Consider the following 23,402-nt stretch of genomic DNA (forward strand, 5'->3'; position numbering starts at 1 on the left):
CTCCATCCAAGTGTTGGAATACAGACACAAGCCACTGGGGGCCTGAACTACATCATCCTCAGGCTTTCTTACTTAGCAAGTGCCTTTACCAGCTGAGCCACCTCTCTGGCCCTCCCTAGATGTGATTTTAAGCAAGGACTTAGAAAACTTTTCTCAGTTTTTCAGTCTGCACAATGCAGCGACTCTCTGTAACAGTCTTCCTGGATAGTTTAGTTGTTAGAATGCACCACATGTTGATCGATGAACAACACAAAGGCCCCGACAGCAGAATGATCCCTTAAACATATCCATCTGTCTGTCTGTCTCTCTGCCAGCTTGCCTATCTTTCTTCTTCATGCTTGTTTTAAAAGAGAAGGACATTGGGATACGGAGCTGCCTGCGGATGGTTTCCATTGCTACCTTTAATCTCATTAAAACTGACTTTCTTTAAATCGCTGCTTTTCACTTTTAGTCCTCTTCCAGACCGTTTCTTTCCAGACCAGGGACACTGGCTTCTGAGGATGACTCACTCCTTCCTCCCTGTGTGACCAGCTTCCCTATCTGCTATCCTGATGATGGCCTCTGCTAGAAACACTCCTTGAGTTCCAGAGAGCAGGGTTCCTGCCACCCCCCCTGGGGACCACACAGGGACCAGCAATGCTTTACAACAAACCTCCAGAGGACAGCAGCCCAGGCCTGTGCCAGCCTCCAGCGCAGACTTCGTTTCCACTTACCTCAGCTTCGCAAGTTGCTGTGACTGTCACGTTAGAGAAGGAGACATCCTTCACAGAGCTTTTATGATTCACGGAAGATCTGTCAGCCAGAGTTTAAACACAAATTTGGCAACAAAAGTGTACATTTTGGGTAATAGCTCAGGTGGTAAAGTTTTTTGCTGTGCAACTCTGAGGATCTGAGGTGGATCTCCTGGAATCCATGTTAAAATGAAGAAAGAGAGAGAAAAAGAAAGAGGGAGGGAGGGAGGAAGGGAGGGAGGGAGGGAGGGAGAGAGGAAAGAAAGAAAGAAAGAAAGAAAGAAAGAAAGAAAGAAAGAAAGAAAGAAAGAAAGAAAGAAAGAAAGAAAAGAAAAAAGGAAGAAAGAAAGAAAGAAAGAAAGAAAGAAAGAAAGAAAGAAAGAAAGAAAGAAAGAAAGAAAAAGAAAGAAAGAAAGAAGGAAGGAAGGAAGGAAGAAGGAAGGAAGGAAGGAAGGAAGCTGGGGGAGGAGAAGGAAAGGAAAGAGAAGAAAAGAAAAAGGAAAGAAACTGGGTAGAGTGGAATGCACTCGAAATCCTGGCACTGGAGTTGGGTGTGGTGATGAAGAGACAACCTCTGGGGCTCTCTGGGAGCAAGTCAGGCCTACTAGGCATGTCCCAAGCCAATGAGAGATTCTCTCTCACAAAACAATAAGGCAGATGGTACCTGAAGAAGGATACTTGAGATTGTTCTCTGGTTTAAGTATGTACATACACACACTTGCATGCACACACATATACACATGTGTACACATACCAATTCACATGTGTACATATGCACATGGCACACACATGCACACACACACAAATATCCACATATCTACATACATGCACACACATGCAGATATTCACATACATACTCACAAACATCTATGCATGCATATGCACACACACACACACTTTTTTTACTTTATCATGACTCAAGGTGATTTAGTTAATGAAACTACTTTGATTGCCTTTTCCAAATTAGATGACCTAAGGGAGGTTGTGAAGGAGAATTTCAAATTATTTATTTTCTATTTTTACATGTATATGTGTGCACATCATATCCCCTAAAACTGGAGTTACAAGCAGTTGAAGCTGCCATGTGGATGCAGGGAACAGAATCCAGGTCCCCTGTAAAAAACAGCAGTTGCTCTTTTTTTTTTTTTTTTTTTTTTTTTTTTGGTTTTTCCAGACAGGGTTTCTCTGTGTATCCCTGGCTGTCCTAGAACTCACTTTGTAGACCAGGCTGGCCTCGAACTCAGAAATCCGCCTGCCTCTGCCTCCTGAGTGCTGGGATTAAGGGTGTTCGCCACCACGCCTGGCCAGCAGTTGCTCTTAACTAATGAATAATCTCTCCAGGCCTAGTAGGTTCCTTTTAAAAGGAAGATCTAATTTTTTTGTGATCATGAATATATCTTACTCTTTTCAGAAGGTATGTTAACAAAATGTATCTCAGGATGTGAAAAGAAATACAATCTTATACCTCACCATTCTCTTATGAACCAACTGATGGAAGACCACCAGCATATGACTTTGACACCCATTCCAGAGCCTGGCCTGCTGAGTGTCTATCCCTTCTACGTAGTCATGGATGGAATAGAAAAGAGACACTATTAGAACAAAATAGATAGAATTTATTAAATATATGTTATGTGGGTTTTAATATCAAAGTAGAGCGTGCGTGAATGGACTCCTCATCCATTTAACAAAAATATCATTTGTTACTGAACATGAAATGATTAAATGTCACAACATACAAAATTCTTTTTTGAGTGAGAAAGAAAACAATCACAGCTTGAATAAATATAGTGATCTCAGCTGGTCCATTCAAGGCATAAGGCACACATTAAAATGAGGGATTAGTGAATCAGAATGCAGCTACTCTGGCACACACACACACAAATCTCTGAACATGGCTCCCATAGCCCAGCACACATTCTCCTCGCTGGAGGAGAGAGCACTGCATGCTGGGAATCTTTCCTTCCAGGTTCAAGTTTTCCAGGTGCCCATGCTACTTGTGCACAGGCTTCTCCGTGTGGGAGAAATACTGCTGCTAATACTTTACGGGTAAACAAAACCTTTGTGCTGTAACAAAAACGACATTTTAAACTAATGCCCTTTTCCCTCCAAACCAAAATCGAGTAAAACAGAAAATAGACGGCGAAACCTGGACTTCTGCATCCATGGAAAACAAACGATGGCTGTGAGTGGCAGGGTCAGGTGGGTGTCTGAAATATGACCTCAGGTACCAGCCCTTGCTGGCTCTCTCTGTCTCCGATTGCCTGAGATTCCTATTCAAGGTGACACTATGTCTTCGAGGAAGCAATTGCCACCCTCTCCAGACTTTTAAGTCACAGGCTTCCAGGGCTTTGCAGCATCTGCAAGAGGCGGATGTCTCTGAGTGCCTAAGTCAGAGTTTTCTTTGAGGATAACTCCAGGACTCTTGTGTACGGGGTGTAACTCCTAGAAGGCATTGTGATTTCACGAGTCCTGCCTGTTGGGCTGACAAAAGAGGAAAAAATAGAAAATGAGATAAAAATCCTTCACATGTTTCATGTGGTAAGAACTCAGCACTGAAAACTAAGAATGGGGTGATTAATTATGCAGTTGCCTATTTCACAGAAACACTACAAAAGGGATTTGCCATGGACTGTATATTTGTGTTCCTGCAAATTCAGAGCTGAAATCCCTCCCCCCACAATGATGACTCCCGGAAGTGACGAGGCCAGGAGGATGGGACCCTCATCAGGATTAGTGTCCTTCCAAGACAGCTCAGAAAGCTTCAAGAGGGGACAGAGGAAGGGCAGCTATCAGCCAGGAAGCAGGCTCTAACCAGATGCTGAATCTGTTGGTGTGTTGGTCTTGGACTTCTCGGCCTCCAGCATGAGAATAAATATGTTTGATCTTTAGCTTCTAGTTTATTTTGTCCAAATATATAACTACATTTTCCAGTCTCCTTTGCAATTAGGTGGGCCATGTTACTAATGGACAGAAATGATTCATACCATTTGAGGCTTAAATGGTACAACCATATATACTATCTTACATGTTCACCTTCTCCTCTCTTTTATGTAAGGGCTTGGGTGGGGAAGGTAGGTCCGAGAAGACTCCAAAGCCCAAGGAAGTCACTCGTAGAAGGATCCTAGAATCCTGAATGACTGTGTAAAGTAAGGACCAACCCCACCTTCCTTGAACTGTGACAATGGAGATATGGAGGTGAGCCACTGAGGCTTGAAGGTACCACAGTTACATTTCACCCCAACAACACAAAGACTGAGTATACAGGAAGCAGAATAGTTTACTTCCTCGCCACTAACTTCCCATGTCCAGTTATCCACAAAGTGGCATGGGCTGTATCAGAAGGGTGATGGGCAGGGGTGTCCCCTGGGAGACAGTTATGTAGTCATTTACTTCAAGATTGAAATCTTCCATCTTGGAAGGAAGCTTAATTGACACAGGATGTGAGAAAGGAGGTGAAATCATGGAATGTTTGAAAGAGAGGTGAACATTCCATCTTTCGAGGTAGCCCCTGAAGTTCAGGAAGTAAGCAACTCAAAGGCTTCAGGAAGTCCCTGAAACTGACCAGATCCAATGATTCCTCAAGCATATATAAGCAGCAAAGACAGCTAAGAGACACTCACAGATCAGCTAAACTTCCTGAGAGAAGCAGGAACCAAAACCGGGAGTATGGTTGGTACATGCCTTTGATCTGAGCACTCAGGAGAGAGAGGTAGGCAGATCTCTCTGCATGTTCAAAACCAGCCTAGTCTACATAGCAAGTTCCAAGTCAGCCAGAGATATACACCAAGATTCTATCTCAAAATAAAAACAAAAAGAAGGGGAGGAAGAGAAGACCAGGCTAGTTGTGAAAAAAAAAGCTCAGACCATCTGATCTACCTAGAAAGGGTATAGTCCAACCTGCTGAGCTACCTGTAGGCTGTGTAGTGTGGTCCAGCTTTCTAGCTTTCATGAACTGTTACCTATGCTGGGGTGGGCTTTTGGCAAATCATTTCTGCTCCTATAAGTAATGCCAATAAAACTCACTGGTTCATTAACTTGTACTTTGATGGTGTCTTCACTTTGTTCTGTCATTGGTCCCCTATCTAGGTAAGTAGACATTTGCTTCCACTTCCCCAGGTACAGTGCCACACAATAGAAATCCAGTATGTCTTTTCCATACATTCCATTCCCCAGGCACACTGAGAATGACTGTTGCCCAGGCTCGACACATCAGTGACAGTGTCCCCTCTCACAGTAATCTGCATCTGTGTCCATAGTTAGGTCTGAGGGTGAAGACCATGTCTCACTCATTTTTGTGACATCAGCAACTCACAAAGGCTGAGCTTGTAACTTCCAGTCCACACAGGCATGAGGATGGAAACCAGAGTGAGTTTGAGGAGCGGGTGGTTCCCAGTGTGACTGAGCACAGACAGGAATCCCTGGAGGTTGGCACTTCAATAAGTCCCTGGTGACCTGGATAGGTAGGTTAGAGGACTAGCAGGGGCAGAAAACAGATGCCTTATGTGCCAACTCCTATGAAAATTCCATGCAACAGAAATGGTCTCCTGTGACAATATCTTAAAAGCTCATAAAATGCAGAAATATTTATAAAGGTGAACCTTCTGGGTTTCGAAAACAGGCACTCACATCCCAACTTTTCAAAAATGCAGGGGGTGGGGCATTTTATTAAGCTGATCACTAAGATGCAATAGGACTTCAAGAGCATTAAGTCATTTTAGTCACAGAACTGAAATTTGCCTGTTTGCCAAAACACAATTGGGGGCCTGCTAGTCTTTTATGATTCCACAGAGAAGCAGTTTCCCTGGAGACTGAGGGCATTGACAGAACCAAAAATAAACAAACAAAATAAAAACAAAACAAAAAAATTAGGAAAGAAAAACAAAACACCAAAGCTTTGGCAAAGATCTACTTTATATTTTGATCTCTCTACAACAGAAACAGGAAAATACAAGCCTTTAAAGCATTTACTACGTACAGGGTACTAATGGCCATGGCAATATCTGCCGCCAAATTGCACCTACTAAGGTATAATTGAAGGGGTTGGAGAGATGGCTCAGTAGTTAAGAGCACTTGCTGCTCTTGCAGAGGACCCAGGCTCAGTTCTCAGCATCTACACGGTGAATTGTAACTAATTGTCTACAGTTCTAGGGGATCTGATGCCTTCTTCTGGCCTCCATAGGTACCAATCATGCGTGTGGTGCACACATATGTAGGTAAGACATAAATAAAATAAAATAGAATAAAATAAAATAAGTATATCCAAAAAAATTAAAAGAGGGGTGGGTGGATGCCATGGAGATGGCTCTGCAGTTAAAAGCAATGACTGCTCTTCCAGAGGTTCTAAGTTCAACTCCCAGCAACCACATGGTGGCTCACAACCATCTATACGGGGATCTGATGTCCTCTTCTGGTGTGTCTAAAGACAGCTACGGTGTACTCATATAAAATAAATAAATAAACCCTTAAAAAATTCTTTAAAAAAGTAAATCTAAATTTTTAAAAAGAGTTTACTGGAAACCAGGTTGCAATTCACTAAGGGGAGGCAGAAGAAAGAAGTCTCATTTTTATTTTTTTTTCTGTGCTCAGAGGCCAGATGACCTTAATCATTCTCAATGACTAATTAATATGTATCATACTTTTCAAACTGATCTCAAAAAAACAAAACAAAAACTGGTATTTAAAACCCTTGAATCGAACTACAGAGAGTCAAAAACAGATGTGTTTAAAACACTTGAACTCACAGTGAGTCACGCCCCATGTTCTTGTTCTGTGATGAGACCCTTGCTCACTAGAAACAAATGCAACAAAAAGGAGAGGAGGGACAGGAAACTGGAGACAAGGAGGGAAGATGGGTGTTGGTCAGGCTAGAGGGAGCAAGGAATTGCAACTTCTGAGGATGCCAGGAAGGAGAGTGACCACACAGGTGAGCAATCATGGCTGAGATATGGCTGTCCTGGGGTCATGGGAAAATGGAGGAAACACCCAGATTCTGAACATTTGAGGGCTTGGGCTGGGGGCCCTGTGTTGTTAGCTGTCTACATGGAGACAACCTTTGGAGCTGTTGTACGGGAGCAGCCTCCAGCCAAACAGCTGCTACCTTCCCAAGTTCAGCTGTGTCTGCTAGCACGGGGTCATCACAACTGGGCTGGGTGACTACTGGCCTTCTTTACAGGAGAGGAGAGCCGGGAGGATCATGGGCCCTTCACCTGAGTATCCAACCATTTTATTTTGTAACCAGCTATATTCAATTCTTCCTTACTTGATAGTGTCCCCCAGGTCTTGGGGTGGAGCTAGGGTACACAGGCTTGGGAAAGCTAGGGGAAGGGGGCTCTATTTGTGTGGCAGTAGGGGAAGCTATTGCGTATGCTGAGTGATGGCTTTCTAGTGTTGCTGGTTGGGGTCACCCACGTTTCTATCAGTAAACCCCCAACCATGGTCTGTAAGTAAGTGCAACAAACTCTTTGGCCTTCCAGGGGGGACTTTGGTGGAACAGAACTTTGGATTGCCACTGGGAACTTATGTGTGGGGATGCATATATGTAGCCTAGTAACCACCAAAGAAGAGAAAATTCCCAAAACAGAAGGACTGCCAGATTGCCCTTCCTTCCTTTCTTTAATTTTGATTTTGGTTTTAAAAACAGGTCTCATTAAGTGGCCTCACTTCAATCCTCCTGCCTCAGCCTCTCCAGTCAAAATTTCCTTTTCAAGGTGAGACATGAAGACTTCAAGAATGCAGAATTTTCTCAAAGCCACTCAAAAGGCAATTGGCAGACCCAAGACACAGATCCAAGGTCTAATACACAGCAGGCATTTTAGCCACGTTTAAAAACTGCCTTTGAGCCGGGCGTGGTGACGCATGTTCTTTAGTCCCAGCACTTGGGAAGCAGAGGCAGGCGGATTTCTGAGTTCAAGGCCAGCCTGGTCTACAGAGTGAGTTCCAGGACAGCCAGGGCTACACAGAGAAACCCTGTCTCGAAAAACCAAAAATCAAAACAAAACAAAACAAAAAAACCTGCCTTTGGAGAACAGGCTGAAGATACTTAGCCTGGAAATCGTCTATAGAGGACCAAACAGACACCAGCTGGAGGATCCCAGAGGCCAGAGGCTTTAAGGAATGAGGGCTTATGTCCCAGAAAGGCTCAGCCACAGGGCCCGGGGCAGGGGTGGGGTGGGGTGGGGGGCAACCCTGGGGACTGGTACAGTCTTTGCAGGTACTCTAAGGACAACAAGATGCCATGAGAGAAGATGGAGGGCAGGCCAGGAAAATGAGAGAGCGAGGGAGGAGCGTCCTCTAGTAAGCATTGTTGCGCCACAGAAGAACATAGGGAAACGGTTCTACACAGGGATGAATTGAGTACCTACTCCACAGGCACCACTCTGAGCATGTCTTAGGGAGACAGTGACTAGGAAAAGGAACAGAGCCTTCTGCTGGCACGCTTGACAAATGTGAGCAACGAAGCACAAGCCAGTGTGGCTTCTTCTAAGTCCTCTGCTGAATGAGCAAACCCCAGTATAACACAGGCCGGCTTCCTAAATCCCCATGCTATAGACTGCTTGCATATTCCTCTGAAGAATGCTTATTGAGCATCAACTGAATACCAGATTCTACAGTCTGGATCCTTGCTTCCCAAAGAGCCCAGGAATCAAAGGACTGGCCCTATTAGGGCGCTGCTAGAAGGTGGTGGGAGGGACCCATAGGAGGCGTGGCCTCACAGGAAAGTCTTTGGTAATGGTGGGGGTGGGGTCCTGCGGGGGTGTGGAACCCTAGTCTAAGTTATTCTATTTCTGCTTCCCGGATCATGCTGTAGACAGTTTTTGCTCTACCATGCAGTGCCCTCTCCAAAAGATCTTGGAATAAATTAAGTCAACAACAACAATATATATTTGTATTTCATCTCAGGCAGTACATTATCGTAGCAATCAGACAACGAATACCTTAGACCGGGATGAGCAACTCTGGATCCCCATTCCCAGGAATTCATAATGCTGGCAGGAAAGGGGACAGTGAGAAGGGGTACCTTAGAAGAGGGATGTGCCATTATGACTAAGGAAGAGGTCATTGCAATTTTGTTACTTGTGAGTTACACTCTAGGGGCAGCAGCGGGCACCTGACCCCTGCGGGTGTAGGAAGTGAGTGGGCGAGCTCTTGCACCTCACAGTGAGAGCCTGCAGTGCCCAGAACACACAAGGATCACTGTTGTGTCGCAGCTGACAGAGCTCTGGGCCACCCCAGGCCCTCCACTTTACACAGGGTCTGGAGGATCTGAAGTCACTGAGGGTTTATCAGAGGAGGCTCATGCAACACTGAAGCACTGTATATCTGATCAGGCTACCAGTCATTTGATAACTACCTATAAAAGTTGACAAAAGCACCATAGTAAACCCAAACTCTTTTATATTGGATACAGTGTGTCTTACATCTAAAAACCAGACTTGGGGTTTAGTTAAATGTAATAATGTCTATTTTTTTTTTTTAAATCTGTATTTGCGTTTGTATCGGAGTTTGTACACATGAATGCAGTAGTTGCTGAGGCTGGATGAGGTTGGTTAGAACTGCAGTGAGAGGTGGTTGTGAGCCACACCCACCTAACATGGGTGCTAGGACCCAGCCTCTGCCAGAGCAGTACGTGCCCTGAACTGCTGAGCCATCCCTCCAACCCCCTACTGGCTATGGTTTACTAAGTTACCTGCTCATCTTTTCATCTAATCCTCACACAACACACATGACAGTTCATGACCATCATCCCCTTTCCCATTTTGAGGATGAATGCGTCCAAGTTTCAACCTGCCCAAGGCAGAGGTCAGCTAGTGGCTGGCAGGGCAGGGCAGGGCTTCCAGGCGCCCTAACCGTTCCTCTGTGCTATACTGCTGAGCTCTTTGTGGCAGGAGAATGAACAGAGACTACTTCTGTGTCACTGAGGCTAAATTCAATATGTTCTGATCAAAAACATTGTGGAGGAGGCTGTATTAAAAAAACAAAAAACAAAAAAAACCAGAAAACAAAACAAAACATTCTGAGCCGGGTGTGGTGGCTCACACCCAGGGCCCTGGCACTTGGAAGGCAGAGACAGCAGGATCAGGAATCCTCAGCTACATAAGTGAACTCAAAACCAGCAGGGCATACATGATCACCTGTCTTAATGAAACCAATATGTAAGTAAAATAAGGAAATAAGTAAAACAAAAATAATTAAAAACAACCTAAATATAAAAATATTCTGGAAGACCTCATGGAAGGTTTTCCTTTCTAGGTCTAAGTTCGAAGCCCACATAAGAAAAAGACTTTTCTCAGGATGCACCTACCACAGCCTGGCAACCTTGTGCTTTTTCCCTTCCCTCCCTTGTGTGTATGGGCATGTGGGGTGCCAAGGTGTACACGCGGAGGTCATAGGCTCCTTCCGCAATGTGAGTCTCAGGGATCAAACTCATGTCCTTGGGTTAGAGGCAAGCAGCTTCACCCACTGCGCCATCTCACCAGCCCAGCCACCCTCAACTTTCTGAGTCACTTTCAGGTACAAATGGCAGTACCCAGCCTTAGAAACTCAGTCCCCCCCCCCCCCCCCGGCTGTGTGGCTTCCAGAAAAGAGAGTTGTTGATTTTCTCTGGACCTCAGGTTTGCTTCTTTTGAAACGTACGAATTCACGTCGACTGTGGGGTTCCAATCTGGTTTTGCCCACAGGCTTCTATTTAAGCCAGACTTACTTAGAGTCCAACATTCAAAATTAAGTGCTGGCTTAGTTTAGTTGGAGCTAAGAAGGCTGTGGGGAGGGAAGATACTCCCCAGAGAGTACCTCAATAATCCTCCTCCCCCACCATCCTCCACATCTCCCCTGAAACCCCCCACAACAGGGCAAAGTCTTTGTAAGAAGCCCAGTGGAAACCCTCCTCGGGATAGTGCAGAAGCTCCTCTCCGCTCACCCGTATGACCTGGGGGTGCTTTTCACATAGTAGGCACTTCATAAATATTTGAGAGGAAACGGGTGAAATATTATTCTGCCCTTTCGGAAATGTGGTTATGTAGCTTTCATTTCCTCCGCTGACTGACCTAAGCAGTTAAACCGCCACAATGGATCCTGAGGGAAACCCAAATGCTACATTTATGGAAAAGCTGCCTTTCGATTCTGACATGCCTTCCAGGTTCACTGCGGCCATAAGTTAAGGCTCTGTCAGCACTTCCATTATGAAAACTGTTTTGTGGTTTCATAACGTAGCCATAAAAGTTTGCCTCCGGCTATCCTTGGGTGTACAAATTGAAAAGCTTGTTTTAAGCCAAAATGTGGGAATCAGAAAACAAACAATTTATTGGTTTCAGACATGGTTTTGTGCCCGTCTTGGCCAAACAAGATTTATGATGTGGGGAAACAGAATGAGCTGAGACACTTGGTTTCTGAAAAGCCTGAGAAAGAGGGAAATGGCCAAATTACTCATATTTCAAAAGGGTCCCCACACAATCAGTCATTCTTTTGCTTATGTTTTCATCAAGTAAATTGTGTCTTATGTTGGAGATGTTGAATCTACTTTATGCATTCTTATCTTTTTTTTAAAAAAGCATTTTCTGTTAATTCTGTTACAATGGTATAACTGCCTGTTTACCTGGACATCAGAAAACTGACAGAGAAAGTTCAACAATGCTGCTGATAAGTTCCTCAGACGGCAGCAAATGGCTGGATTTAATCAATAAGAACCCATCAGTCACAGATTTGAAAGCAGAAAAATGAGGTCTCACCATACCACATTATGAGACTTGGTAAAGCCACTGACTTCTCAGAGGGGGAGGCCAAGGCCTCAGCATAGAAAGAACTCCTAGATGCCAGGCTATAGGTGATTAACAGGACCAGACGCAGGCATTCCACATCCCAGCTGGGCAATCAGCTGGTTACTCCTTCCCACCAGATGTTACTATGAAAGGTCCCAGCATCTGACATATTTTCTGGACGACTGTTGCCTAACACAGTACAACACACACAAGTGCATACACCTATAACAAGAGTCCTTTCTTGTTCTCACTTCATGACTTTGAAGACCTTAATCACAAGCCACAGGTCATTAAGTTATTATTTAGCATCCCCTGGGCTGAGCACAGTTGAGCATCTAGCCATGGCAAGATTGTTCCAATTAGAGACAGGACACTAAATCACAGGCTCAGCTTTCACAGGACACAGACCTCTGTGTGGGAAGCTGAACAATGAACAATAACAGGCCAGCCTAGTAAGAAGCTGGGTGGTCAGAGGCAGGGTTATAGTCTGTCTTAGAGTTATCATTTGCAGTTGACCAAAGCAACTTAGACAGGAAAGGGTTTATTTGGCTTACATTTCTATAGCACTGTTGATCATCAAAGGAAGTCAGGACGGGAACTCAAACAGGTCAAGAATCTGGAGGAAGAAGCTGATGCAGAGGCTGTGGAGGAGTGCTGCTTACTGGCTTGCTCTCTCTGGCTTGCTCAGTCTGCTCTCTTACAGAACCCAAGACCATAAACCCAGGGATGGCCCCACCCACAATCGGCTGGGTTCCCCCTATCCCCATCAATCGCTAATTAAGAAAATGCCCTATGGGCTTGCCTACCACCAGATCTTCTAAAGGCATTTTCTCAACTGAGGCTCCCTCTCCTCAGATGACACTAGCTTGGGTCAAGTTGATCTAAAACTGGCCAGCACACAGTCTAAGATCATTATAATGGACCAGATTTGAATCAGACGTTTGAACTTATTCAGCTATGGTACTAAGGAGTGGATGACTTTTGTTCCTCATTTGGATGTTCCCCTTTAAGGTACCCAGCACAGCCTCTAGTGTGGTTATTAATGCCATCCTATATCCAGTGCCTCCTCCATACTCTACTCTCAGGCAGGAATAAGTCTTGTTTCTCTCTGTAACCTAGCTGTCTGGAACAGTTTGCAGAATGAATGAATGAATGAATGAATGAACAAAGGCATGCAGTAACTGATAGCTATGGCTTCCTCTGTTTCTTGTTCACTGTCTCCTCACCTCACACAATTCTTCCGCCTACTCAGAAGTCACCACTTAGCTTTAAAGCTGCAGTTTTCATAGGAAGAATTCGATTCTGTTCATCACTGCCCAGGAAAATATTTTTCTTAAGTCAAAGAAGGATTTTTTTTTTTTGGTCGGAAAAACAGGAAATTCCTAAATACCTGGGAAGAAGATCACACCCCACTCCAATTTCTCTTGTTTCCACTTCAGTCTTGGGCTGGGTTTCTGTCAAATAGTCCAACCTGCTTTGTAGTTCATTATTCTAGAATTGAGAAGAAAGTAGATTTAGTAAAGCAAGCCTATAGCACTGACCCCCATCACAAGGTGTGACTTACAGAGTCGATGTCAATTCCATCATTATGCAAAGCTCTCCACATGTGTACACACATGCACACCAAGCTATAGCATCATCTGCTTCTTTCAATCAACAAGAAACTTTAGGGATAATGAGATGGCTCAGTGTGTAAAGGTGACTGCAGCCAAGGCTGATGACCTGAGTTTGAACCCCAGGACCCACATGGTGGAAGGAGAGATCTTACTTCTGACCTGCATATGAGCTCTTTGCATGTTTGTGAACATCACCTGTGCTCATACACACACACACACACACACACACACACACACACACACACACTCCAATCACCCCAATGTGTTGTAGATGTCTCCCCAAATTTACTAGTTTTCTTTCTGTGTCAACAAACTACGTTAACCGAATCACAGTATCCCATTGTATGGATATACAGTACTTATTTCACCAGTCTTATACGATGGGCAGTTAGATATTTATCACATTTTTTTGGCATTATAAATAAGGTGTAAGTCAACTTTAAACACTCCCTTACTAAGCTATAAAATGAGTAAGTCCATTAATTTAATTTAGTGGGAAATGCCTCTATAACTGAATAATTAGTATTTCATAGGTGTGGAAAAATTCAGAATCTCAAACATATAAACTAGAATGAGCTCCTTGGGATTAAAATTAGCATTCTGTATACTTCTCATGATTTTTTTTAAAAAGCTGGAGCCAAACATTGCATAAGCTAATGATTAGATGCCCAGGAGTTGGACATGTGCCCCACGGGGAAAAGGAAGGACAAAGGGGCAAGAAAGCTGAGGATGAGGCTGCTGGCTCAGCTCCTTTCTGGATCCAGGGGGTCCAGCACCCTCTGCTGGCCTCCAGAGGGTATTAGATCCCCTGGAGCTGAAGTTATAGGTATATAGATATGGGTGCTGGGAACCAAACCCAAGTTCTTGCAAGAGTAGCAAGTGCTCTTAACTGCCGAACTGTCTCTCCAGCTCCGTAATTTATTTTTTTAAAACAAGTTCTTTTACATATTTTTTGGTAACAATAGACTCAATTTTAAAACCATAAAGGCCCTATGTATTATTTTGGCTGGATTCTTGAAACTTGATGAGTAACACATATAAGATATAATTTACTGAATAAATGTATAAATACAATGATCTTTAAAAAGATAATCAGAAAACCATCACAGCATCACTCTCTCTCTCTCTCTCTCAAGTTTGAGCTGAGATGAAGCACGAGTCCCAGATACTGAACACCACATGGAATGTTAAAAGTCCTATGGAAGAAGCTGGAAAGAAGGATCACCAGTTAAGAGTATCGTCTGCTCTTTTTTTTTTTTTTTTTTTTTTTTTTTTTTTCGAGACAGGGTTTCTCTGTATAGCCCTGGCTGTCCTGGAACTCACTTTGTAGACCAGGCTGGCCTCGAACTCAGAAATCCACCTGCCTCTGCCTCCCGAGTGCTGGGATTAAAGGCGTGCGCCACCACGCCCGGCTCTCGTCTGCTCTTATACTGGACCCAACTGTGGTTCCTACACCCACGTGGGCAGCTAACTACTGTCTGTAACTCCAGGTCTACAAGATCCAATGCCTTCTTCTGGCCTTCAAGGCATTATACACATATGGTGCCTAGACAGGAATGCAGGCAAATCGTTCATTCATACACACACACACATACACACACCCTTAAAAAAGGAAGGGTTAAAAAAATCCCAGGGAAACAGGGTTATTTGGTTTGAAGGGATATAGGTTGCCACTCAGTAGCCCCCTCTGAATGAGAAATGCCAAGGAGCTGTTGTGTAAAACCTTGGTCTGTGTGAGTTTCTGAGACATGGAAATGGTGTAAAGAGAGACCATGTGCCCACCATGCCCTAGCAACTGATGAGCTATGACAGGCCTACAGTCACACTCTGTCACCAATCTCTAGAGAGAAAGAGGGAGGGAGGGAGGGAGGGAGGGAGGGAGGGAGGGAGGGAGGGAGAGAGAGAGAGAGAGAGAGAGAGAGAGAGAGAGAGAGAGAGAGAGAGAGAGAGAGAGAGATGCAGGCTTACTAGGGCAGGGCACACTCTTCTGGACTCTATTTAAAGGAAAGAGAAAGGCAAAAGCGATCTTTCTTGATAACAACTCCAGCCCTCATGGCTGGCCTGTTCCTCTCTATTGCAAAGACTTTAGTCCTGAAGGTTTCATGGACTAACTGGGATGAGGATATATTAATAGGGGACATAGAGATGGAAATTTGCCTGGACTGGCACACAGGGAAAGGTGAACAAGTGGCCCCAAAATGTTTAATTTCACAGACATTCTGTGTCTAATATCAAATTTCCAGAGACATATAGAAGTTAAAAATTAATACTCATTAAAAACTGAATGGGATCAGTTTTAAATAGCGTGTATCTTCTGTATATCAGACAGTGTAGGAAAAGGCAGTGGTCAGAGAAAGGAAAACAGAACAATGTGCATCCCTGCTGATCTCGGTTTTCTAGGGTACAGATAATTGAGCAGAACTGACAACAATGTGATAACATTATAAAAATATCCACAAAGTATTAGAGGGAACCCAGAAGGGGATATATCAGAGTCAGGAGAGAGAAAGAAGTCACCAGATAAAGTTAGAAAAAGCAAGGGAGATGGCTACCCATGTTGGACAGCTTCACAACCATAGGTAATTTCAGCTCCAGGAGAACGGACACCCTCTTTGGGCTGAGAAAGGGAGCCTTAAACTTCCAAGACTGGGCTGGAGAAATGGCTCAGCCGGTAAGAGCACTGACTGCTCTTCCAAAGGTCCTGAGTTCAAATCCCAGCAACCACGTGGTGGCTCACAACCACCCATAATGAGGTCTGATGCCCTCTTCTGGCGTGTCTGAAGACAGTTACAGTATACTTAAGTATAATAATAAATAAATCTTTGGGGCAGAGTGAACAGGGTTGACCGGAGCAAGCAGAGGTCCTAAAAATTCAATTTCCAACAACCACATGAAGGCTCACAACATTCTGTTCAGCTACAGGGTACCCATATACATAAAATAAATAAATAAATCTTAAAAAGAAAAAAACCCTCCAAGACTCTAAAACAAATGGAAAGATGAGACCCAGTGCAGGGATTGTAGGGGTCCCCAGATTGTGTTCTGGATTCAGTAGAGGTCTCTAGAAGACCTATGAAGCATGCCCATGAGGGGTGAACTAAAGAAGTATGAATCTGAGTGGTATGGAAGTGAACTGAGACAACTTCATTCACTTTTAGGGGAAAGATCCTCACTTTTTTAGAACAATGAGTCAGAACTGAAGTCAGTGGTTCTCAACCTTCCTAATGCTGCAACCCTTTAAAGTTCTTCATGTTGTGTCAACCCCCAACCATAACATCATTTTCCTTGATACTTCATAACTGTAATTTTGCTACTGCTATGAATCGTGATGTAAATATCTGTGTTTTCGGATAGTCTTAGGCAAACCCCGTGGAAAGATCACAGGATCGAGACCCACAGGTTGAGAACCTCTGATCTACAGTCTCCACATTAAAGGGTTCACCATGCTCAGCTTAGAATCCAAAGTCGCATAGCATGGGAAAAGTCAGCAAGATGTGACCTGTTCATAGGGGAACTGTGATGGCCAGACCAGAGTCCTAATGCCACCCAGATGCTAGGCTTTGCAGGTGAGGATTTGAATGTTTCCACCATAATTATGATCAAGATTTAATAGAAAAATATGCTCACAGGTAATGAACTACTAAAGAACTAATAAAGAAGAACCATGAAAGATTCAACTGGAAATTTTAGAATAGAGAAGTACATTTATTATTGTTGTTGTTGTTAATTAATATTAATTATAATATTTACAATATGTATTATATGTTACATAATATATCATATGTTACATAATATATCATATATTATATTATATATCATATTTATATACTTTATATACTATAAAATAACATAGCATTAACATAACAATTATTAATGATAATTATTAATAGTAACCTTAGGTGGACTTAGGGAAAGCATAGAGATGGCAAAGGAAGGAATCAATACATCTAAAGGTACAGTAATAGAAATTATCCAATTAAAAGACGTTAGGGCTGGGGAGATGGCTCAATGGATGAAGTATTTGTGTTACAAGCAAGAAAACCTGAGTTTGGTCCCTAGGACCCTCCTGTTAAAGGCCAGGACTAGGAGACAGCTGTGGGGGAAGCTTGGGGGCTCACCAGCCAGCTAACCTTGCTGAATCAGTGAGATCCAGGATCTCCTGGGTCACTGAAAATCGCTGTCTTAAAAATTAAAAGACAGCGGAGGGAACTGGAGAAAGGCATCCAACATGGGTGCATGCATGTACCTGTATGTGAGTGTGCCTGTGCAAGCATGCCTCTGTGTGTGTGTGTGTGTGTGTGTATGTGTGTGTGCACATGTGCTAGCTGTTAAAGGCCTAATGCTACTGCCCAAACCACAGAAAGGAAGGCAAAGAAAATAAAGGCAGCAAAATTAAAACCCAGCAAGGCAGCACAAACCTCCAATCCCAGAACATTGGGGGCAGAGGCAGGGAATCAGAAGTTCAAGACCATCCTCAGCTACACAAGTTTGAGGTCATCCTGGGCTACATGAGACCCTGACTCAAAGAGTAGGAAATAATCCAAAGTCATCTTGTGATAGAAAAGTAGGGTGACTGTAAGATATGTTAACAGTCCATTGATTTTTGGACTAGGAAGCATTTCTAAGGTATGAGGCTTACTGTGTCCTAACTGCATGCCTGTTTGTAACTTTGCTGTTGGAAAGACTAATAAAGAAAAATGGAATGCCCGAAAAGCCTGGTCTGTCAGGACTGTACTCGGTAGAAGCTCTGGGACTGGGGCAAGGTCTGCTTCTCCTGCTTTCAAATACCACCACCTTGTGTTTGTGTGTGTAATGAGTACCACTGTGTGGACAGGGAGGCTTGTAAGCCTTCCAGGAAGGACGGACCTGGCATGGGCATGTGGAAGAAGGTGTGTGTGTGTGTGTGTGTGTGTGTGTGTGTGTGTGAATCCCATGGCCAGGAGCTGAATCGGACACCAAGATAAGCATACGTCCAATAAAATGCATGAGGGGAGCCATGCTGCAGCCACGATGCCACCCAGGAAACTTAATGAGAGTCCTAGAAGTGTCCCACAGACACACAGAGACACATGTCCTGCACTGTGTATGTTACAGACAGGATGGATACAAACCAGAGTTCAGATTCATTTCTTGTGACTCTTAAATATAACCAGAAGTTCAAGATTTTCAGGAAGGAAAAAACAGAATCCAGTCCAGAAGGCTTAGCCACCCACTGAAGACCAGGCCTCTAATTTTACTTTAGGATGTTCTTTTTTTTAAAAGATTTATTTATGTATATGAGTACACTTAGCTGTCTTCAGACATACCAGAAGAGGGTATCATATCGCATTATAGGTGGTTGTGAGCCACCATGTGGTTTCTGGGACTTGAACTCAGGATCTTAGGAAGAGTAGTCAGTGCTCTTAACTGCTGAGCCATCTCTCCAGCCCATAGCATATTCTTTTAAAGATTTATTCATGTTTATTTTTTTTTAAAGATTTATTTATTTATTATATGTAAGTACACTGTAGCTGTCTTCAGACACTCCAGAGAGTGGCGCCAGATCTCATTGGGGATGGTTGTGAGCCACCATGTGGTTGCTGGGATTTGAACTCTGGACCTTTGGAAGAGCAGTCGGGTGCTCTTAACCACTGAGCCATCTCTCCAGCCCTCATGTTTATTTTATATGTATGAGTGTTTGCCTGCATGTCTGTGCACTCATCGAGTGTGTGCCTGGTACCCAAGAAGACCAGAAATGGGTGCTGGATGCTCTGAAATTGGAATTGTATACTGTTGAAGCCACCAAGTAGGTTCAGGGAATAGAACCTGTGTCCTCTGCAAGAGCATCTACTGCTCTTAACTACAGCTTAATCACTTTGGGAATATTTTCAAAAGTGTTTTTATTATATTTTTTGTATGAATGTGTGTGTGCATGTATGTGTGAATGTGTTCCTGTGGATATCAGAGGACAAATTGCAGGATCAGTTCTTTCCTATAATGTGGGTCCCAGAGAACAACTTTTACCCATTGAGCACCCTTGCTGATGCAGAACATTTAAAAATTTTAAACTTTTATTTATGAGCATTGTATATGTCTACATATACCTGTGCCCAAGAAGGCTAGAAGAGGGCATCAGGTCCCCTGGAGCTGGAGTTACAGGTGGCTGGCTGTAAGTCACCTGATATGGGTGCTGGAAACTGAACTCCAGTCCTCTGTAAACACAGCAAGTTCTCTTAACCTCTGCACCATCTCTCGAGCCCCAGAACACTTTGTGTAAATGTCAGAAACAGGAAATGGACTATATCTTCTCCAGAAGATTAGCAAACAAAAAACTGGGAAAAAAAAGAATGGGATAGGACCAGGCAAAAGGGAGCTTTCGGGACTCTGCTGTGTATTTTTGGAATATATGTGCATGGAAACCTAATAACTTTAAACACCAGTTAAGAGTGAATGATTAAACCAAGGCATAATTGATATCTCTACTTGAGAGGGAAGGAAGCAACAGTTCACCACCCATGAGCCCAGGACCGGGTACTGAGTGTTCTTTGTCTCAGCTGCTTGTCTAGTGACTTGATGTAGTTTGTGGAGGTGGGGGGTGGCGTGGGACAGCAAGCTTTCAAACATTAAAAATAAAAGCAATCTCAGAGGTGACATGAGTCCTTTCCTTCTTCCTGCCTCTTTAAAAGATGAAGTCATTGAGTCTAAGCTGCGAGTGTAATAATCTGCTCATCATATACAGATAATGAGGAAGTATGGGTCAGAATCTAGTGTTCCACCAGACCCATGCACCTTTTGAGATCACATTCAAACACTGTCAGTTATAAAGTTCAAGATTGGGAACTATGACATTGAGTGACCAAAAATAAAATCACAAATCTCAGTTTTGCATGTGGCCATGCATGTGCAGTCGCGTGTGTATATGTGTGGAGGTGAGAGATCCACTTCAGCTGTCTTCCTTAGGCTTATCCATTCATCTTGTCTTTTAAGACACAGTCTCTCATGGGCTTGGAGTTCACTAAGTGAACTAGGCTGGTTGGACAGGAACCCTAGGAATCACCTGTCTCAGAGTGGCACCACTGCCTGTTACATGGATTCTGGGAATTAAATCGAGTCCTCCCATTTGTAAGGTCACTAAGTGAGCTTTCTCCCCAGTGCTCACAATGCTTGAATTAAATTGCGATGTTTGATATTTTAGAATACTTAAGTACAGCTGCATTAATTTTTTCATGTGACTTACGTGTTTGTCTGCTATTTAAAGTCAACGTGGGAAGTGCTCAAGAGCAACTGGCTATGTGTGCCCTGGAAAGCTAATCAGATTTATAATCAGTGAGTGTTTAAATGCTTAAGAAAGACTAATCTCATTCTGAGATGAACATGGCTGTTACTGTAGGACCCTCCTGCATCCTCTGATGCTCACAGCCTCCCTACACGAATCATCCCCCCAGTCTTTACCCTAGGCTTCCTGTGAGCATCCCAGGAAAAGTGATCCTGCCCAGGTGGCTAAATGGATGGAACCCCAGGAGCAGATGCCAGCCACTGTGAGGTAGGGCTAGAGAATGCCCAGTCTTCCGGAAATAAACTAAGCTGATTCCATACCATATCCCAGAGACCCCCACGTGCCCTGAGCCTTGGCTGCCCACAGAGGTGAGCTTCCTTTCCCAGGCTCATCTCCCTGCTCTACACTGGGGACTCCTGGAAACACCTCTCAGCATCAAGTCATATCCACATCCCAGCAGCCCAAACCATGAGCTGAATCATCTGTGCACTAAACCAGGCATATGCTTGCAAGCTCCACCCCTGCACACACCCCCACCGTGCACAACACTTCTCTGGACACTTCTGGAGAGCAACACAGACAGAAACAAGATGGGAGGCCCTCTAGGGTGAGTTTCTGTCTCTGCCAGCATCTCTTCCCCTTCTTCTGAAAACTCCTTTTCTCTGGACACATAGACCTCTTCCAGGGACTCTTGACTGTCACCAGGGTAGACATGCATTTGCACCTCTACCCCTAGTACACACAGAGCTGAGATTTCAGAAGGAAATCTTAAAAACAAGCGCTGGAAACCAGGGAGTCAGCGCATACCTGAAACCCTGTAATTGGGAGGTGGAGACAGAAGAGCAGGTACTCAAGGTCACCCTTCACTACATAGTTTGAGGATAGCCTGGGCTACTTGGGATAATGTTTTTTGTTTATTTGTTTGTTTGTTTTAAAAAAACAGCTGGTCCAGGGCCCAGTGATCAAGGAGGGGAAGAGGGGAAGAGGGGAAGATATGAGTGGGAACACCTCCAGGACACCAAGACTCATGGGCCTTGAATCTGAAACCAGGTCCCTAGAGACCATGAAGGCTCCTGGTGATGGCAGCCACAGGCAGTCCATCCATCCAAGTAAATCATGACCTGGCTGATCATGCCTGCAAGGGCACAGTAAGGAGGTAGGCTCTAGACTCAGACACATCATCTCTACTATATATTTCCTGGACAGGAAGTGATGTTCTGGAAACTCAGTCCCATCTTTAAAAAAGGGGGGAGATATCATTTATTCTAAGGGTAGCCCTTTTAATAAGCTAAGAGCAGAGTGCTCACTCAGTATCCTCTGCATTTCCTTATATTTTGGGTTGTGAGCCTAGCCTTGAACGGCTGATCCATCTCTTCAGCCTGTGCCAGACATTTCCTGTGTGCTCTCATTGGATAATCCCACACTCATGTAGTTATGATTCCTTTATAAACATAAGGAAACTCTCTGATCCGTCTGTCAACAAGCCAATCCAACTGCTGCACTAGGCTGGATTAGATTCCACTCTCTGTGCCTAGGTTATACGGAACATGTGGAAAGACACTGGCAATGCCCTGCACACAGTAGGTGCTCAGGAAATGATATCTTGCTTCTCCCCTTGTGTCACCATCATGTCCCTGGGTGTCTCATGGGGGAAGGGCTACACAGAGGGACACTGACAAGGACAGGTGCTTGGCAAACCAGCTCTTTGTGGAGTCAAAGAAGGCAAAGGCTCAATGCCAAGTTCTTAATAAAGAGCCTACAGGGAAAATGGATTTCAGCTCCTTCTATTAACACCCACCCCTGCAAGATTCTTCCAACTCATAATTTCTTTCCCTGGAACTGCCACAAAAATCCCCCAAATGCCTTTCAAAAGGCCAGCGGCAAGACTATGAGGCAACTCCAAGATGCTGGTGAAACTAAATCACCTCTGAAATAGGTTTACTAGGGGTAACAGAGATGAGTATTGGATTTTGGGAGTCTCGTCTCCAACTGGACTCCAGGTTTTCATGGCTGGGTGGGCTTGGGTGATACCAGCTCCCTTTTCTGCCTCTGCTTTTCCGTTTCACAGACATCACAATCCTTCTTGTGAAGTTTTAAAGGGTGCCACGTCTGTTAACCACGTGAGGGGCATTGTGTAGATCACTCACAAGTTATAAAGCCCTGTACACTCGAGAACTCGTGAGCATCGACAACATACTGGGCTTGCTGGGAGAATCCTTGAAGACCCACCAGACCTTGGAAAGTGCTGCTTCCAGCAGCAGGCTGGAGCATGGAGAGAGTAGGGAATAAGGAGCCGTCGGAGCTCCTCTGCGGAGCTGGCAGTTAACCTTCAATCAATTTTATAAGGCCAGGAAATTGCCATATTTTTAATTAAGTGTCCACAGCAGGATCAGCAACATAAAATTTAATGGCAGGGAAGATACCGATTTGAAAGAGCCATCGCCGCTTACCTCTCCTTCCAGGAAAGAGATTTTTTCTAAAAGCTGCAGGATCAGGAGCTGCTTCTGTTGCACTTTTTTCTTTAATGACTCAATCTAGAAAGAGACAGGAGGAAAACTGTCAAACAAAAATGTAGAACTGTATGACTGCAGGGTAATTAGAGGGCAGAAACACCTTCACGGGCTTGCATAGAACCTGTGTGCAGATTTCTTTTTTATTTAGGTTTTTTTTTTTTTCCTCTTTTTTGAGGTAGGATGGGTCACCAATTGCTATATAGCTGGACATGACCTTGAACTCCTAATCTTCTTGCCTCTACCTCCTGGGTGCTGGGATTTCAGGTGTGTACCACCACATCTGTTTTATGGGGTGCTGGGGATTGAATTCTGGCTTTGTTCGTGTCAGGTAAACATTCTACCCCACTGAACTACATCCCAGTCTTTCTGTATGTATTCTGTTTCCTGGATCCCTGGCTGGCCTGAGAACCTTTGACAGCAGGGGATTCTGAGATCCAGGGATGTCCTCTTAGGTTTGTTTAGCCAACCTCACCACATGGACTGTGTTGCTTGGACCTTGATAACAAGGTTATCAAGTTATCGGTTCAGGG

The 23,402-nt window shown here is 44.1% G+C and overlaps 1 protein-coding gene across 3 annotated transcripts in view; it reads right to left on the reverse strand.

Moving 5' to 3' along the window:
- Myzap (myocardial zonula adherens protein) overlaps positions 1-23,402 on the reverse strand; it is a 114,664-nt gene that overhangs the window by 23,689 nt on the left and 67,573 nt on the right. The window contains exons 12-14 of one of the 3 annotated variants that reach the window (XM_029481481.2): positions 22,810-22,893; positions 12,879-12,979; positions 2,343-3,215 (exon numbers count right to left, since the gene is read on the reverse strand). In XM_029481481.2, the coding sequence (XP_029337341.1) occupies positions 3,119-3,215; positions 12,879-12,979; positions 22,810-22,893 (282 nt within the window). In that variant the 3' untranslated portion in view covers positions 2,343-3,118. Of the gene's footprint in view, positions 1-2,342; positions 3,216-12,878; positions 12,980-22,809; positions 22,894-23,402 lie in introns of those variants that run through there. The other 2 variants (XM_021171902.3, XM_085844772.1) reach the window with 2 other exon arrangements.

Source organism: Mus caroli, unplaced genomic scaffold, assembly GCF_978045245.1.
Source record: "Mus caroli unplaced genomic scaffold, Mus_caroli_1 scaffold_11, whole genome shotgun sequence".
NCBI lineage: Eukaryota > Metazoa > Chordata > Mammalia > Rodentia > Muridae > Mus > Mus caroli.